The 20,440-nt window shown below is 36.7% G+C and overlaps 1 protein-coding gene across 2 annotated transcripts in view; it reads right to left on the bottom strand.

Annotated features, from left to right (window-relative positions):
- EIF5B (eukaryotic translation initiation factor 5B) overlaps positions 1–20,440 on the bottom strand; it is a 100,006-nt gene that overhangs the window by 7,636 nt on the left and 71,930 nt on the right. For both annotated transcript variants that reach the window (XM_021701186.2, XM_044918807.1), the window contains 8 exons: positions 19,173–19,280; positions 18,882–18,992; positions 16,371–16,438; positions 15,470–15,611; positions 3,280–3,411; positions 2,046–2,228; positions 1,766–1,927; positions 278–409 (listed from right to left, as the gene is read on the bottom strand). In XM_021701186.2, coding sequence (XP_021556861.1) covers positions 278–409; positions 1,766–1,927; positions 2,046–2,228; positions 3,280–3,411; positions 15,470–15,611; positions 16,371–16,438; positions 18,882–18,992; positions 19,173–19,280 — 1,038 coding nt within the window. The remainder of the gene's footprint in view (positions 1–277; positions 410–1,765; positions 1,928–2,045; positions 2,229–3,279; positions 3,412–15,469; positions 15,612–16,370; positions 16,439–18,881; positions 18,993–19,172; positions 19,281–20,440) is intronic.

Genomic DNA, 20,440 nt, shown 5'->3' with positions numbered 1-20,440 from the left:
CTAAAAACATGAACAACAAATTCTGGGCTTTTGATTCGTTTTTTCTTTAAATAAAATGTGTATTTTAGAATTCTAGTGTATATAAATATTACTTATGCTAATTCAGAGGACTGTGCAAACTGAAGTAATCTAAACGCATCAGCTGTTTGCTATGAGCCACCAGGTAAGGCTTCACAAAGACAGTGGTGCCCACTTCACTCATCACTACCAACATGTGCCCTGCTGGTGTGTCAGACTCACACAGCTTCTGAGGAAAAAAAAAATTTAAGTAACTTACTTTAAGAACTGGGATTTCATCTTCTTTATAAGCCACCAGGAGGGGTAAACCAGCCAATGTCTTCTCTAGGTCTTTTCCAAGAATCTTTACTCCCTGAGCTGCTTCTACTTCTTTATGCTTTTCATACTGGTTCTGTAGAGATCAAAACATTTGCTACCACATTTATCTGAAAAGTGGTTAGGAGCAGGAGATGATGTAAGAGACCATATTTTCATGACCGTGGGGTAGGAAAATTTTTCTTAAAGTAGCCACAAAAAGCAATAAACACAAAAGATTGGTAAATTCAACATTAAAATTAAACACTTCTGTTTCTTAAGACACCATAGAAAAGGTAAAAAGACCAGAAGATGCTGCGATGCATACAAGCCACTAACAGTCTAGTCTCCCGACTATACAGACCACTCCCGTGACTATAAAGACAGACAATGCTGGACCACGGGGACATTGCATGAAAGAGTGAACTTCAATGGCTAATAAACATACAAAATAATGGCCAACCATATTTCAATCAGGTAAGTACCAAATGAAACAATGAGCTACCAGATGGAAAAATTTTAAAATCTGACAGCATCGAAGAGCTGACAGTTGTGCAACCCTAATATACTGCAGTTGAAAGTGTAACTTGTTGGACTCACCGTGAACAACAGTGTGGCCTTATCTAGTAAAACTGGAGCTGAGCACAAGCTGAGGACTTAGCAATTCACTCCTAGGCACATACCCTGCAGAAACTTGCACAACTGCACCAAGAGTGTTCAAAGCAACAACACTGTTGTTAATAACAAAAATTTAAAAGCTAGAGATACCCTACATGTGCCATCAACAGGAGAACAGATAAATAAACCATGATATATTCATGGAGAATACCACACAACAAAAATGAACTACAGCTATATGAAACAACATAGGTAAATCTTAAAAGTCTTCTTTTTTTTTTTTTTTTGAGTTAAAAGAAGCCAGATACAATGGAAATGAGAACGACTCTACTTTATGAAGTCCATACATATTTTTTAGGGGCACACACTCAGGTATTAAAACCATTTTTAACAAAGGATATCAGTTACCCTCATAAACATGGAAGCACGGTTAACTTTTAGGAAGGTGTGGGGGGGGGCGCTAACATCCGTGAGAGGCACACAGGCTTCAGGGGTGTCAACAATGTTCTATTCTTCATCTGTTTGTCTGCTTCCTAAAAATTTGTTCAACTCTTCCTCTATGTTTTGTGTAGTTTTCTGTATTTGTTTTATTTCATAATAAAAAAATGTGAATAAAAAACTAGTTAGCAGTTTAGAACCAAAACAATATACTTCAGTTAAGAAGAACTTGACACTTGTCCATTCTGACAGATGATCCCTTTATGAAGACATCTAATAGAGGCTGAGGAGCAAGGGCATATTAAGCCAAGCAGCTGTGAAGTGAAGAAGTGACCTCAACAGAACTCATACACACTGTACATGTCCCCATGTGTCAACACTTACCACCTAGGCTTACCTTCACCCGTAATTCCTTCATTGGAGGAGGTAATAGGAGGCCTCGAATCTGAGTTACAATGGGCCCCTCTACTCCAGGAACAATAATTGTATCTCCCTCCTTCAAACGCCCATTGATCAGTATCACATCTATAGTGGTGCCCATTCCTGGGAGAGCCTTAACCTGAGAGACATAGTATAAAGGGAGTGAGAGAGAGACTACACTATAGCAGGAGACAGCCCCCAGCCCAGAACTCACTGTTAAAGGCAAAGGGAAAATAAACTCAAAAGCTGATCCTCACCTCCATAACCTGTGCTCTTAGCTCCTCACAGTGTGCAAGTCTCTTGCTCAACATAGTCTGAGTTAACTCAACAAGAAGGTAGATCAGACTTCCCATGCCATCACCAGTATGCGCAGAGGTAGGTACCAAGGACACAAAAGTACGGGGATCCTTATTCTCATAAAACAAAGCTGCATTCAAACCCTAGAGACATAAAAAGCAAAATCATTCCAAAAGGCCAAGCTGTGGAAGGAAGTACCCAGGACAGCACGACTGATAAGACGACAGATAAACAAATGGCTCCTCTTTGTGAAACTCCTCAAAAACACTCAAGAGATCATGAATATCCTGTAGGTATTAGTTGTATCACAGAAAAGTAGTTTCTTTCCAAGTCAACTTTATTTTTTTTTAGTTTATTTATTTTAGGGGGAAGGGGCAGAGGAAGAGAGAGAACCTCAAGCGGACTCCCCACTGAGCGCAGAGCCTGACACAAGGCTCGATCTCACAACCCTGAGATCATGACTTGAGCGGAAATCAAGAGTCAGACGCTTAACCAACTGAGCTACCCAGGTGCCCCTCCAAGTCAACTTTATTTTTTTTAATTTATTTTATTTTTTTTTAAAGATTTTATTTATGTATTTGAGAGAGAGAATGAGAGACAGAGAGCACGAGGGGGGAGAGGGTCAGAGGGAGAAGCAGGCTTCCCGCTGAGCAGGGAGCCCGATGTGGGACTCGATCCCGGGACTCCAGGATCATGACCTGAGCCGAAGGCAGTCGCTTAACCAACTGAGCCACCCAGGCGCCCCAAGTCAACTTTATTTTTAAAATGTAAACATTCAGGGCACCTGGGTGGCTCAGTCGTTAAGCGGCTGTCTTCGGCTCAGGTCATGATCCCAGGGTCCTGGGATTGAGCCCCGCATCGGGCTGCCTGCTCAGCGGGAAGCCTGCTTCTCCCCCTCCCACTCCCCCTGCTTGTGTTCCTGCTCTCGCTGTCTCTGTCTCTGTCAAATAAATAAATAAAATCTTAAAAAAAAAAAAGTAAAATTTAAACATTCAGACTACAAAGACAGATCTTTGAAATACTATCTAATTTAAAAAGAAAAAAGGGATAAGGGAAAAGAATGGAGAACACTACATGCCATTGATAAGGGAACAGAACCAGCATTAGTGAAACTGCTGGCTTTATTATAAGGACAAAAGAACAAAAAGAAAAAATATTCTATGATATAGGCTCTTCATGGGAAAGTTTTCTTACCTGCTGTGCAAATTCCACAATAATAGCCTTTGCTCGCTCCTCAAATTCATCTTTTGTATTCTTTTTTTGCTTCTTTAAAGTAGCAGCCACATCAGAATCGGGGCTCTTTTTCCAATCATACAACCTATCAATCTAGACAAAAATTTTTCGTTAAGAAACATCTTTAGAACATTCAGAACACTCAGGAATTAATTAAAGTTAAAACTCCTAAAAGTTCCTAATGTCTATTATATACATTCAGGAGAGTGTGAATTACTCAAATATTTTATTAAACCAAAAAGCTTGTATAACCCGCCTAACTGCATCCCCTCTTAAATTAGAAACTTCTGAGGTAACATGCTGCCCATCAGCCTCCAAACCAGTTCAGGAAAGGCTGCCATTTGTTTGCAAAAGATGAGATCTTAGAATTATCTTAGGACTATTACTGTATTTTGTTGGAATTCCAAAATGGTTCTGTTTAGTAGTCAGAAATAAGAATTACAGCAAGTATCATCACGAGGAAAATTATACACCAAAAAAATAGAAAATAAAAATTACATCCTATCTCAGAGAACAGCCCATTTTAATTGTTTTATTGCTCAAATTAGATTTACTCAGTTAAATAAGTCATGTATTTTCCTTCACTTTTCAAAACTGTGATAAATGGGTATAGGGAGGAAAAACTATTTAATAGTAAAAACAAACAAGCAAAATCTGTTTCCTCAGTCTAGGGCTACAATATAAAGAGGCTGCCTGAATCTGCATGCTACAAAGGAAAAAAATTAGTTAGTAGAAATAGACCCAGAAATGACAAAGATGTTATAATTAGCATATGAGGTCCTTAAAATAGTTATTATAAATATATGTGACTTTATAGGAAAAATATGAAACCTGTAGTAGAACTAAAAAAAAAAAAACCACAGAATATGAAAAAAAATTCACTGGACAAGCTTAACAGCAAATTATATATTACAAAAGAAAAGACTGAAAGCCTTGAAGATGTAGCAGTAAAAACTATCCCAAGGGAAGCATACGAAAAAAGCATGAAAGAAAACCTTGCTCACTTACAAAAAGTATCTGAATTTTTAAAATTTTTAAAATTGATGAATATATAAATTCAAAGATCTAAGAAAATCAAACTAAAGTAGGATAAACAAACTATTACATAATCTCAATGATGAACGCTTAAAAGTTCTTAAAAGCAAAGAAAAAGGAAGACACGTTCACACAGGGAAACAAAGGATAACTAAAGATAAAAGCCATAAAGCAATGATGAGGAAGGAAAAAAATATTTTTTAAACCTCTAATTCTATATCAAGTAAAAATATTCAGAAAATAATTTGACCTTAATGATATTAAAAGCACAACATACCTAAGCAAGTGCCTTTTTTTTTTTTTTTTAAGATTTTATTTATTCTAGGGGCGCCTGGGTGGCTCAGTTGGTTAAGCAACTGCCTTCGGCTCAGGTCATGATCCTGGAGTCCCGGGATCGAGTCCCGCATCGGGCTCCCCGCTCAGCGAGGAGCCTGCTTCTCCCTCTGACCCTCCCCCCTCTCATGTACTCTCTCTCATTCTCACTCTCTCAAATAAATAAATAAATCTTTAAAAAAAAAAAAAAAAAAGATTTTATTTATTCTAGAGATAGTGAGTGAGCACAAGTGGAGCAGAGGGAAAGGGACAAGAAGACTGCACTGAGCACAGAGTCGGACTCAGGCCTCAATCCAACAACCCTGAGAGCACAACCTGAGCGGAAATCAAGAGTCAGATGCTTAACCGACTGAGCTACCCAGGCGCCCCTAAGCAGTACTTTTAACAGTGTGCTAAACATACCCTTAAATACTTCTATTAGACAAGAAAAAATATCTGAAATCAACAATCTAAAATTCCACCGTAACTTAGAAAAAGTAGACATGAAAACCAAAGCAGAAAGAAGGAAATGATGAAATTAACACTGGATATCAATGAGATATAAAACAGACAAACAGTAGAGAATATCAATAAAACAAAGACCTGGTTCTCTGAAACACAAATTTCTATACGAATTAAAGTAAAAAACCAAAATAACCTGTACCTGTTTAAAAGAGATTCTATGCAGATGGGGCTTCCTGGTGAATTCTACCATAAACACTTAAAAGAAATTCTATCATTTCTATACAAACTCTTTCAGAAAATAAAGGAGGATATACTTCTTACTTCATCTTACAAGGCAACATTACTCTGATAACAAAACTAGACAAAAGACGTCACAGGAAAGGAAAACTATATAGCAAAATCACTCATGAATACAGACACAAAAATCATCAACAAAAACTTATCAAATCAAATCTGGCAATATATGAAAGAGAGAAAATACATCATGATCAAGTAGGGTTTATTCTAGTAATACAAGGTTGGTTTAACATTTAAAAATTCAACAGTAATCAACAAATGGTGCTGGAACAACTGGACATCCACACGCAAAAAAAAAAAAACTGAATCTAGACATAACACAGGCCCTCCATGTTACAAAAATTAACTCAGAATAATCACAGACCTAAATGTAACATACAAAACTCAAACTCCTAGAAGAAGAGAAAATGTGATGACCTTGGCTGTGGTGAGGACTGTTTAGATACCACACCAAAGGCATGATCTATGGAAGAAAGAATCCAATAAGCTGAACTTCATTAAAATTAAGAACCTCTATGAAATAAAGAGTGAGTCTAGAGAGTAAAATAAGAAGCCAGACTGGGAGAAAACATGTGCAAAAGACATCTGATAAAGAAGTTGTATCCAAAACATATTAAGGACTCTTAAAAAATAAAACAATCCAATTTAAAAAAGGGCCAATGAATTTGAAACCTCAGAAATGGCAAATAAGCACATGAAAAGATGTTCCACCTCTTATAGAACATCTTAAGGAAACACAAATTAAAACAACGAAATACTACCTCATACCTATTAGAATGGCCAAAATCCAAAACAGAATACGAAATGCTGGTCAAGATGTAGAGCAACAGGAATTCTCAATCACTGCTGGTGGGACTGCAAACTTAAAACCACTTGAGAAGAGTCTGGCAGTTTCTTCCAAAACTAAACACTATTACCATATAATCCACCATCACACTCGTTGGTATTCACCCAGAGGAGGTAAAGACATATGTCCACACACAAACCTGCACAGGGAGGTTTACAGCAGCTTCATTCATAACTGCCTAACTTGCAAGCAACCAAGATGCCCTTTAATGGATGAATGAATAAACTCTAGTGCATCCAGACAATGGAGTTATTAAGCAAAATGAATAATGAGCTAAAAGTAAAAAATGAGCTATTAAACCATGAAAACAGATGGAGGAAACTTTAATTCCTATTTTTAAGTAAAAGAAGGTGACCTGATAAAGTTTACTGTAGAATACTGTACAATACCAACTATATGACACTCTGGAAAAGGCAAAACTATGCAGACAGTAAAAAGATCCGGGACTTTTTTGCTAGGGATTGGGAGGTGGGGGAACAAACAAGCAGAGCAGAAAGATTTTCAAGGCAGTAAAAATACTCTATGATACCAAAATGATGGATACATGTCATTATACATTTGTCCAAACCCACAGAATGTACAACACCAAGAAGTAAACCATGGACTCTGGGTGATGGTAAGTCAATCTAAGTTCATCAATTATAACAAATCTATCACTCTGATGTGAGAGGGAAGGTGCTGATAATGGGGGAGACTGTGCCTGGGGGAGGCAGGGGTAGTGGGAAATCTCTGTACCTTCCCTTCAACATTGCTGTAAATCTTAAATGGCTCTAAAAAAGAAAAAAAAATAAAGTCTTAATAATAAAAAGTTAGTAAAGTCCCCTCAAAATATCAACGTTAGTTCATCTTACAGAAGAGAGGAAAAGCCACATCAATATCTCAAGAGATGTGGAATAGCCATCTGACAAAAATCAACAACTCATGACTTAAAAAAAAAAAACAAAACCACACAAGTAACACTTTAAACAACCTATGACTGACAGCATACGTAACGGTGAAAGACCAGCTACTTCCCCTAAGATGGGGCAAAAAGCAAGGTGTCTGTCATTACTTTTATTCAACATTGTTCTAGAACGTCTAGTTAGTGCAGTAAGGAAGAAGAAAATTTACAGAGCACACACATGAAAGTAAAACAGCTGTTACATGTGCAGATAATTGTGTAGATGGAAAATCCCACATGACCTACAAAATTCAGCTACTAGGCCTAACCAGTTAATTTAATAAGATCACAAGATTAAAAATGAATACATAAAAATCAACTATATTCCTATATAAAATTAAAACTAGAAATCTGAATTTTTAAAATGGTATTTACAATAGCACCAAAACCATGAAATACTACAGATAAATTTAGAAAAATATGTCCAACACATGGACAGGGAAACTACAAAATATCATTAAGAGAAAATAAAGAACTAAGTAAATGTAGAGATATCATGTTCACTTATCGGAAGACTCAATTTTGATAAAATGTCAACTCTTACAGAATTTATCTACAGATTAAATACAACCCCAATAAAACTTCCAGAAGGCTTTTTGTAAAAACTAAGAGGCAGATTCTAAACTTTATATGAAAATTCAAGGACCCTAAAATAACCAAAACAGTTTTGAGTAATGAAACGTTAAAGAAATGACCACTACCTGCTTTCAAGACATTACTATAAAACTATAATAATCAAGATAGGGTAGTAGTGGCATCAGGATGGATATATACGTCAATGGAAGAGAAGATAAATACCAAAAAGGGACACATATATACATGGCTTAATTAATTTTCAACAAAGATTCAAAAGGAATTCAATGGAGAACTTCTGGTCTAAGATGGCAAGATGTAGGAAGACATTGAACTTACCACCTCCATGGACACACCAAATCTACACCTATTCACAGAGCACTGATCCTGAAGAAGAACGAAGAGCTAACTGGAACAGCTTCTGCACAACAAAGACCACACAGAGAATGGCAAGAAAGAGGAAGACACAAAGAGAACCCCCATCCACAACACTGCGACCTGCTGTGTGGAGGGATAGTACTGAGGGACTGTGAGCAGATTCATCTGCCCTGGGGTACAGAAAAAAAGCTGCGGTTTGAAAGGACAACTAGAATGTAAAGGAACCAGTTCTAGAACCCTAACAGCAGATGAACTGCTGAAACTCTCTCCAGGTACTGTCAAGAGTTACTTTCAAGTACCAAAGTTCACATTCCCCTCCACCCTGACAGCACAAACAGGGGCAAGGTCCAGGCACTCTAGCGGGCCCTCCACCTCAGTGAGCCCTGAGTCCCTAGCCCACACCAGCCCAAGCCATCCCATCAAGGTGGCTCCAGTGCAATGCATACCAGGACATGCCTGGCCAGCCCTCACTACAGGTCCAGCTGTCTCGTCAAGGTTACACGAACACAAAGCACCCTAGAGCACTCCAGGCCCACACCACTTTGGCTCCAGACACTTACCAGGGCACCCCTGGTGTAGAGCATGTCAGAACCTCCAAACCCACACCAGCTTAGACTCCAGACAACTTGCCAGGGAACCTCCTGCACAGAGTGCCCCAGGACACCCTTGCCCACACCCGCCCTGGCTTCAGCCACCACCAGGGTGCCCCTGCATGGAGAGCCCCAGGGCCCCTAGCTTGCATCCACTTCAGGTTCAGCTGTATTCCCAGGGTGCCTTTAGTATAGGACTGCCCCAGCCTGTGCCCACTCAGTTTCAGCTGTCCCGTCAGAGTGCTCTTTGCAAGGAGAGCCCCCAAGTCCCCTGGCTTACACCAACTTTAGCTTTAGCTGTGATGCTAGGGTGCTCTCTGCAAATACAGCCCTGCGACCCCCTGGCTTTTACCCATTTGACCTCCAGCTGCGCTGCCCTCTGGGTGGAGAGCCCCAGGAACACCCAGCTTGAACCTACTTCAGTTCTGATTATCATACCAGAGTGGCCCCAACATGGAGTGTGCCAGGACCCACAGCCCACAAATACCACAGCTCCAGCCAGCCACCCAAACTCACCAAGCACATTCTACACAGGAACCCATACACAACATCACTCCCTCTAGTTGAGGAGAAACAGCTGTTCCACCTAATTCATACAAACAGAGGAAGAAATAAAAATGAAATGACAAAAGAATATACTCCAAACAAAAGAACAAGACAAAACCTCAGAAAAAGAATTAAATGGAGATAAGCACTATCTATGCCTGATAAAGAGTTCAAAGTAATGGTAATGAAGATGCTCACTGGACTGGAGAGAACCATGAATGAACTCAGGGAGAACTTCAAAAAAGACATAGAAAATATAAGAAAGAACCAATCAGAGTTGAAGAATACAATAACTGAAAGGAAAAATACATTAGATGGAATCAACAGATTTAAGGATGCATAAGAAGGGATCAGTGATCTAGAAAACAGGGAAATGGGAAGCACCAAAGCTGAACAGAAAAAAAAGAAAAAGAAAAAAAATGAGGATAGATTAAGGGATCTCTTAGATAATATCAAGCAAACAAACATTCTCTTTATAGAGGTCCCATAAGGAGAAAACAGAGAGAGAAAGGGGCAGAAAACTTATTTCAGGAAGTAATAGCTGAAAACTTCTTTAGCCCTGGGAAGGAAACAGACATCCAGGTTCAGGAAGCAGAGAAAGTTCCAAACACATTGAAGCCAAGGAGGTCCATATCATGAAACATAGTTAAAATATCAAAGATGAAAGATAAAGAGGGAATTTTAGAAGCAGCAACTAGTTATATGCAAAGGAAACCTTATAAGGCTCCTATCAGCTGATCTGTCAGCGGAAATGTGCAGTCCACAAAGGAGTGGAAAAAAAACTACAACCAAAAATATTATACCCAGCAAGGTTATTCAGAATTGAAGGACAGATCAAGAGTTTCCCAGACATACAAAAGTTAAAGGAGTTCTTCACTACCTACACCAGCCTTACAAGAAATATCCAAGAGACTTCTATAATTGAAAAAGAAAAGGCCATAATAGAACAAAATTATAAAAGGAAAAAAAGACTCACAAGATAAAAAGATGCAAAATATAACAACATATATTTAAAATGTGGAGGAAGTAAATAAAAATGAAGTTCTTTTAGACTATGTTCAAACGTGACTGACCACCAAATTAATATACACTGCTATATACTCTGGATGTCACAAGTGAACCTCATGGTAACCACAAACAAAAACCCGTAATAGACACACAAAAGAAATTCAATCATGACACTAAAGAAAACCATTAATCACAAAAGAGAGCAAGAGAAGAAGAAAGGAAAAAGAGAACTACAAAAACCAGAAAGCAAGTGACAAAATGGCAATAAGTACCTACCAATTAATAATTACTTTAAATGTAAATGGTCTGAATGCTCCATTCAAAAACAAAGGGTGACAGAATGGTTAAGAAAAAGAACCCCTTTATATGCTGCCTACAAGAAACCCACTTCAGTCCTAAAAACACACAGAATGAAAGAGAAGGGATAGAAAAAAGCTATTCGATGTGAACAGAAGTGGAAAGAAAAAAAAAAAAAGCCGGGCAGCAATGCTTATATCAGACAAAGAGACTTTAAAACAAAGACTATTACAAGAGACAAAGAAAGGCACAAATAATAAGAAAGAAATCAATCCAACAAGAAGATCCACAACTGTATTTATGTACATAAAGCTGGAGCACCTGAAGACATAAAGCAATTATTAACAAAAATAAAGGGCAGAAACTGCAAGTAATAACAAGAACAGCAGGGGGCTTTAATACACCCTTCACCTCCATGGATAGATCATCCAGGTACAAAATCAATAAAGAAAGAGTGTAAGCAAATGACACATCCAACCAAATGGACTTAACTGACATGTATAGTATGTCCTGTGCAACAACAAAGGAATATGTTCTTTTCAAGTGCACATGGAACATTTTCCAGGAAAGATCACGTTACGCCACGAAACAAGTTTCAATAAACTAAGACTGAAATCATATCAATCCTTTCCAACCAAAACAGTATAAAAATATAAATCAATTACAAGAGAAACACTGGAAAAAACATGTGAAGGCTAAACAACATGGTACTGAACAACCAGGGGGTCAATGACGAACTCAAATGAAAATGAAAACACAACAGTCTGAAATCTTTGTGATATAGTGAAAGCAGTAATAAGAGGAAAATTTGTAGAAACACAGGCCTATCTCAAGAAAATAAACAATTTAACCTTATACATAAAGGAACTGGGGAGACACAACAACAGCAACAAAAGCCCAAAGTTAGTAGAAGGAAAGAAATAACACACATTAGAGCAGAAATAAATGAAAGAGACTATAAAAACAATAAAGAAGATCAATGAAACCAAGAGCTCATTCTTCACAAAGAAACAAAATTAATAAACCTTTAGCCAGACTCATTGAGAAAAAAAGGACTCAAAATCAGAAATAGAAGTTACCGACACCACAGAAATACAAAGGACTAGGAGTCTATTACAAAAAATTATATGCAGGGATCTGCCCTCAGCTCAGGTCATGATCCCAGGGTTCTGGGATCGAGCCCCGCATCAGGCTCCCTGCTCAGGAGGGAATCTGCTTCTCCCTCTGTCCCTCCCCGTTTGTGTGCTCTGTCTTGTGCTCGCTCTCCCTCTCTCAAATAAAGAAAATTAAAAAAAAAAAAATTATATGCCAACAACTTTGACAACTTAGAAGAAATGAATAAATCATTAGAAACATACAACCTTCCAAGACAGAATCAGGAGGAAACAGAAAATCCAAACAGACCAATTAATTGCTAGTAACAAAACTGAACCAATTATCAAAACAGTCCCAACAAACAAGTCTGGAACTTTTGAAGCCAAGTGGCTTCACACGTGAATTCTATCTAACACTTAAAGAATAGTTCATACCTATTCCTCTCAAACTATTCCAAAAAACAGAAGAAGGAAAATTTCCAAATACATTCCATGATGCCAGTATTACCCAAATTCCAAAACAAGACAAAGACACTACAAAAAAAGAAAACTGCAGGCCAATGTCTCTGATGAACACAGATGCAAAAATCCTCAACAAAACATGAACAAACCAAATTCACCAATACACTGAAAACAATCATTCACCACAATCAAGTGGGATTTATTCCAGGGTTGCAAAGATGGTTCAATATCTAAAATCAATCAAAGTGATACACCACATTAACAAAATGAAGGACAAAAGTCCTAAAATCACCTCAATAGATTCAGAAAATGAATCTGACAAAAACCAATATCCATTCATGATAAAAACTCAACAAAGTGGGTTTAGAGGGAACATACCTCACATAATAAAGGCCATATATGACAAACGCACAGCTAACATCATACTCAATGGTGAAAAACTGAGAGCTTTTCCTCTAAGACTGAACAGGGCAAGAATGTCCACTCTTGCCACTTTTATTCAATACAACATGGGAAGTCCCAGCAGTAGCAATAAGACAAGAAATAAAAGTCATCCAAATTGGTAAGGAAGAGGTAAAACCATCACTGTTAGTGTTATGACAGGATAATACATATAGAAACCCCTAAAAACTCTACCAAAAAATGAGTAGAATGCATTTATTCAGTAAAGTTGGAGGATACAAAATTAATATACAAAAATCTCTTGCATTTCTATACACTAATAATGATAGTGATAGATAATAATAATTAAGTAGGAGAAAGGCAAGTTAAGAAAACCATCCCATTTTACAGTTGTGCCAGAAAGAATAAAATACCTAGAAACAAATTTAATCCAAAAGGTGAAAAACTTGTACTCTGAAAACTCTAAGACACTGATAAATGGAAGATGACACAAACAAATGGAAAGATATACCACACTTGTGGACTGAAAGAATACTGTTAAAGATGTCCATTCTACCCAAAGCAATTTACAGATTCGATGCAATCCCTATCAAAATACCAACAGCAATTTTCACAGAACTACAACAAATAATCCTAAAATTTGTATAGAATCAGAAAAGACCCCAAACAGTGAAAGCATTCTTGAGAAAAAGAACAAAGCTGAAGTTATCACAATCCCAGATTTCAAGCTATAGTACAAAACTATAGTAATGAAAACCAGAGTGGTACTGGCACAAAAAGAGACACAGTTCAATGGAACAGAACAGAGAGCCCAGAAATAAACCAGTGCTTACAGGGTCACTCTATTACAAAAGTGAAAGGAATATACAATGGGGAAAAGACAGTCTCTTCAATAAGTGGTTCTGGGAAACATGGACAGCCACATGTAAAAGAATAAAACCAAACCACTTTCTAACACCATACACAAAACAAACTCAAAATGCACTGAAGACCTAAATGTAAGACCTGAAACCATAAAACTCCTAGAAGAGAACACAGGCAGTAATTTCTCTGACATTGGCTGTAACAACACTTTTATGTCTCCTAAGGCAAGGTAAACAAAAATAAAGATAAACTATTAGGACTACACCAAAATAAAAACCTTTTGTAAAGTTAGGGAAACCATCAACAAAACAAAAACACAACCTACTGAATGAGAGAAGATATTTGCAAAGGATATATCCAATAAAGAGTTAATGTCAAACATATACAAAGAACAAACACAACGCAACATGCCAAAACACAAATTATAAATAAAACAATGGGCATAGAACCTAAATAGACATTTTTCCAAAGAAGACAAAGAAATGATGGCCAACAGACACATGAAAAGATGCTCAACATCACTAATCATCAGGGAAACAAAACCACAGTGAAATACCACCTTATGACAGAGTCAGAGTGGCTAGTATCAAAAAGACAATAAAAAAACAAGTGCTGCTGAGGATGTGTAGAAAAGGAACCCTGTAAATTGGTACAACCAATCAATGTGGAAAACAGTATGCAGATTCCTCAAAAAACTAAAAATAGAAATACCATTATGATCCAGTAATCCCACTACTGGGTATTTACCTAAAGCAAGCGAAAACACTAATTCAAAGAGAGAGATGCACACCTATGTTTATTGCATCATTATTTACAATAGCCAAGATATGAAAGCAACCTAAGTGATCACTGATAGTTAAATGGATAAAGATGTGGTGTGTACACACACATACACACACACACACCCCCCAGAGTATTAGTCATAAAAATGAAGGAGATCTTGTCATTTACAACATGGACAGAACCAGAGGATATTATGCTAAGTGAAATAAGCCTGACAGAGAAAGACAAATACTATACGATTTCACCAATACGTGGAATCTAAAAGGAAAAAACAAAATAAAGCAAAAACAAGCAAACAAGTAGAAACAGACCCATAAACAGAACAAAGTGGTTATGAGAGGCAGGGCGGGGGGGGGGGGCATGGATGAACCGTGGAGGGGAGTAGGACATGTAGGATTCCAGTTATAGAATATATAAATCACAAAAATAAAAGGTACAGTACACTGTTAACAGCACTGGACAGCAACAGATGATAGCTACATTTGTGAACACAGCATAATGTGTATAGTTCAATCACTATGTTGTACACCTGAAACTAATGTAACATTGTGTCAACTGTACAGCATTATAAAAAAGAAATCAATGAAGTATAATCTTTTCAACAAAAGGTTTTGAACCGGATTTTCATGTGGAAAAAAGTGAAACTTGATCTTTATACTATGCACAAAAATTAACAAAAAATACCACAGATCTAAATGTTAAATAAAATTATGAAAATGGTTAAAGACTACTTATAAAGAGAACATAAGAAACACAAATTATAAAAAAAAATTTCTCAGGGCACCTGAGTGCCTCAGTTGTTAAGCGTCTGCCTTCGGCTCAGGTCAAGATCCCAGGGTCCTGGGATCAAGCCCCACATCAGGCTCCCTGCTCAGCGGGAAGCCTGCTTCCCCCTCTCCCTCTCCCACTCCCCCTGCTTGTGTCCCCTCTCTCGCTGTGTCTCTGTCAAATAAATAAAATCTTTAAAAAAGAAAAAGAAAAAAGGGGTAGGCTTACTGTAAAAGAACATGAGTGAGCATTCTGGGAATATGGAGATGGTTTATATTCTGATGGTGGTGGTTTTATGTGTATATAAATTTGTCAAAATACACTTAATTGTCTACAGCCACCCTGAGCGCACCCGATCTCATCTGATCTCAGAAAATACACTTAACTTAGCATAAATACATATTGTTATATGAAAGTTACACTAGGATATGTGTTTAATCACAAAAATTTAAGAGGCATGTTTTCATATTAATTCTTCAGGGGAGCTTACCTTATTGAGTGCAACAATGAAGGGACATTTTTTAGATTTCAGAAGGTTAATAGATTCAATTGTCTGGGGCTCCAAACCATGCATAATATCAACAACTAAAATGGCAATATCACAAAGAGAGCTTCCTCTGTTTCTTAGATTACTGTTGAAAAGAGGAAAAGATGCATAAATAGAAATCTTGAAATTACTCTTTTAAAGAAACAAATGTTTCTTTGTAAAACCTAAACGAAAAAAACAAAATGAAGCACATGCATTAAAAATTTAAGTGCCATTAGCCCTTAACTTGCCAAATGCTTATCTGACATAGTGAACTGACATCAGCTGGAATAAGTTAGTTCCAGAAGTTACTCCAGTATTTCTGCAAATTGTATTGGCCAAGTTTTTTGCACTAAGGAATACAGCTAAGAGGCAAGAGAATAAATTCCACGTATAATGGGTTTCACAGGAGATAGACCAAGTATGTATTAGGATTTGGTCTTTCAAAGTAGGAAAGATCTCTATAAAAAACAGGTATACTTGGGGCGCCTGGGTGGCTCTGTCATTAAGCGTCTGCTTTCGGCTCAGGTCATGATCCCAGGGTCCCGGGATCGAGCCCCACGTTGGGCTCCCTGCTCAGCAGGGAGCCTGCTTCTCCCTCTCCCACTCCCCCGCTTGTGTTCCCTCTCTTGCTGTCTCTCTCTGTCAAATAAAATCTTTAAAACAAAAACAAAAACAAAAAAACAAGTATCCAAATAAATTACTACTTATTCAGTAGGCACAGATGATGATTGGTAGCTACAGGGACTACAGATCTTAAAATACTACCTCAATGCTGCCTAATCAGACTTTCCCACTCACTGAACTTTTAGATTTAATGGTTTTAGTAGTTTGTTTGATGCCAAATAACGCAAGTTGCTCTTACCTGAAAGACTCATGCCCAGGAGTATCAATAATGAGCATTCCTGGAATTCGTACGTTCTCTCTATCAAACTAGAAAAGGTGGGGAAAAGTAGAGAGCTTAAAGTCAAAGCAATGGAAGTTTCTTTATAAAAACAATTATTCAGCCAAGAAAACTTAAAAACATCACCACTTTCTTTTCTAAATAAATGGTTTTACTACAGTCAGTGAATCAACCAGCAAAGCACAATAGTCAATATTTTCATTAATCAAAAGGAGTTTGCAGGGGTAATGAAATGAGAAAATATTCTCTTTGTTAAGGTCATAAAACACAGTGTACTCTAATTCTGAGCAGATTATCAATAAGTAACAAATGACAACAGTCGTCTGAGAGTGATTATAAAAAGGTAACATGCAAGAAGAGGTTCTGACAACTTGAAAAATGTATCTGGTCCAACTTTAAAGCAATTTTAAACTTTGAAAAAATATCCTAAAGTGTGTTTTAAAGAAAATTTACTACACCAACCTAAAATATTAAAGAAAGACTGCTTTATTTAAATAACATCATAAACACTTGACTTTCTGGACAAAAGTTCTTTAATGAATGGAAAAAAATTACAGCATGCCTGATACGGACATTCTCTTTTACCCTAAAGAGTGGACTGACCAACAAATCTCTCACATACACGATTTTTTTTACTTGCTTATCTATACTTTGTTAATCTTCAAGTGATTTTTCAAAATCTTATCTCCTGATCTAGGTCAAAATGATTCAAATGTAAAACATCTCATATTTGCATTCTGACGATCTTAAATCAACATTCATTGAGCACCATAATTACTTCCACTTCAGTGTCTGGAATACAAGCAATTATAATTGTCATATAAAAGTTATCCTGAAAACTTTAATACAGACCTAATAAAAATCATGCTCTTTAACTGTGTTGTAAAGTAACACCAGATTTCAAGTTCTGGCAACTAGAAGAATTAGCTATTATAAATCCTCAATGACTAACACATAGAAATATCAGATAAATTACAACCAAGATAAATTTTAAATTATGAATTTGAAAAACTGTAATTTAAGAAAACTGTCCTAAAATAAAGATTTTAAATTACATACTCAAATAGAACTGAAAAATTTCCACATAACTGGAAAACTGACCCAGAACAATCAACCCCAAAATGCAAAAAGGCCACATTACTTATAAAAGGATGAAAACCAGCTTATGATCAAACCTGAAAGGCAATATTTTATGTGAGAAGAAACGCAAGTAAGCTTTAAGATATTTAAGGAAAGAAAATGTCAATCAAGGATTTTATATGTAGCCAACTAACTTTCCAGGGTGAAGGCCACAAAGTAGGTATGCAATATTCAAAAACTCAGAGTATTACTCCCCTTACTCCTTCCTTAGGAATCTACCAGAAAACAAGCTTCATAAAATACAATTTCAACCAAACCACCCCCCTCCAACCACCACAACCAATTGGAGACAAACTCATAGACCCTTTCGATATATAAAACTAAGACCAAAGAAAGAATAAAGGGAGATACTAGCATATAATAATTTGTGCTCTGTGTGTCAGTTACCAGTTTTGTTACTCCTTAGTTCCAAATTTACCTTTTTTACCTGCTCTGTGATAATGGAACTAGGGAATTTTTACAAGGCTCAGTTCCAAAACTGGAGCACCGTATGTATAAGATGAGCCTAAAACATCCTGCTACATCAGACTCAAGGATGCAACCAAAGACTACTAAAACTGAATCAAAAAGACTCAGGAGTCAATCACTGGATGAAAATGAGACTATATCACCACAAGAATAAATGAATTAAAACACAGTAAATATGTTAATTCATGAGTTTATAGTAAAACAAAACCAAACCACTCTTTATTAACATGGATAAAGGGCTTGGAATAACCACATTTTGCAACCTCTAACACATTAAAAGGTAGAGATTACTTTAAAAATTCCTTGTGAGTAGAAGAGTGTTTCGATTGGAAAGGGACCTAACAGAGGTCTTCTTGAGGTAAGGGCCAAGGTTCTATCTCCTAACACAGGTGACACAAAAGTATTTGCTTTATAATGATTCATTAAGCTTTACCTTAATCTCATGTGATTTTATTTATTTTGAATAAACTGAATATCTCCAATGCAGAAAATATTAGGGAGATAAAGAAAATACAATCACAATGTGATTGAAGGAAAAGAGGGTGGGGGAGGAAACAGTTTTTCAACATGGAAATCTACAGGGAAAGTGTTAAAACATGCAGGGGAACAATATACTCTAACTTCAAAATAGCATTTGCCTTTGGGAGCAAGAGGAAAGGAAATGAAAAATGAGGGCTCCTATAACATCTAATGTTTTCCTTAAAAAAAAAAAAAAACTCAAGTAAAATTGAACAAAATGGCACAAGTATTAATTATGAATAGTGAGCATATGGATCTTTATACTATTCTTTTTTTCTGTACCTGAAATAATTTATACCTTAATTTCTGTTAGAGATTAAAACACAACAAATACAGCGTACTTACATTTTTAATCATCTTAGTCTGTTCGTTAATAGCTTCCAGGGGAACATTGGTGGCCCCAATTTGTTGCGTAATGCCGCCTGCTTCACCATCTTGTACATGTGTGTGACGAAGCTGGGATGAGACAGCAGATTCAGATTTGTATTTTGAAATATAAAAAGAAGAAACAGCAGTAAGAAAGTAGCAACCTATTTAATGTAACAGAACTGCCTATCTGTGCTTTGGTTTCTATTAGCTTTTTATAAGGTATCATTCACTTACTTAAAAAGTTATATGCTAACAATATTTTCTTACTTTATCTAGAATTTTTGTCTTCCCTGTGTCCACATGTCCAAGTACACAAATAACAGGAGCTCTTAGCTTTTCTGTATTTACATTTTTACTATGTTCAAGTCGCCGTTTCTAGGAATAAATAAAAAAAAAAATCACAAAATTATTATTTCAAATCATTACTGTCCTTTAAATTATGTTGCCTTGGCAAGAGAATGCCACAACCATCATCCAAGCTTTTTGTTAACTTAACTATACGTAATTGCATTTTACAACATAACCTTTACATTCTAATTCCCATTACAGTACCTTCGAACAAAGAGAAAGCTGTTAAATAAATTTCAGGACAACAATGTTAAATATGAGTAAAAATAGTGTGAAGTTTTGGCTTCAACTTTCTGAGCACTTTTGTACATTGCTTATTTAAAAGAAAAGTGATCTTGTATTCCATTCAGTACATATACAATACATCGTCTAGCTTATGTGAGGGTTTTTATAAAAGGAGATATACTCTTGCATTCGAACAATTTCATTAGAACTTCAAAACTATAAAATTTTTTTTTTTTAAGATTTTATTTAATTATTTGAGAGAGAGAGAAAGAGTGCCCGCGAGTGCACAAGCAGGGGGAAATGGCAGGCAGAGCAGGCAGAGGGAGAAGCAGGCTCCCACTGAGCAGGGAGCCTGATGAGGGACTTGATCCCCAGACCCTGGGATCAAGGCAGGCACTTAACCAACTGAGCCACGCAGGCGTCCCAAAACTATAAAATATTTTAAAGCAATATATTTTTAAACTTTATCCAGTGTACAAACACTCTAAAACCTTTCAATTGAGAGACGGTTTATTTAATCCCCGGCCTAAGATGTCCAATGACATTTCCTACCTTCTTAAGATACCACTCATTAGGCATGACAAGCATGTCCTTGCATCACAATGCATTTCTCTTGTAGCATTTATCTAGATACTTCAGCTTTCTAAGAACCAAACAAAAACACACATGCCAGCAGCAATTTGAAATGCCAACTTTTCAAGTACAGTAAAGCTGGCATTCAAATGAGATAAGACTTTCATCAAAATTCTGAAGTAATTTCCAAAACATCTTCCATCTAAAAACCATTTTTGTAAAATTTCTTTACTTTCATTTCTACCACTAGACACTGGATCTTTCTACAGAAAATGGAATGAAAAAACATTTTGGAAGGTCAAAAGTCAGATGTGAATATTTACTAACAAGGAGTAGTACACAAGAGCTTTATATTCTATGACTCAAATGCAAACATCATGACCTTAGCT

The sequence above is a fragment of the Neomonachus schauinslandi genome, chromosome 10 (assembly GCF_002201575.2).
Source record: "Neomonachus schauinslandi chromosome 10, ASM220157v2, whole genome shotgun sequence".
NCBI lineage: Eukaryota > Metazoa > Chordata > Mammalia > Carnivora > Phocidae > Neomonachus > Neomonachus schauinslandi.
The sequence above is the reverse complement of the archived record's forward strand: the minus strand, read 5'-3'. Positions and strand labels throughout refer to the sequence as shown.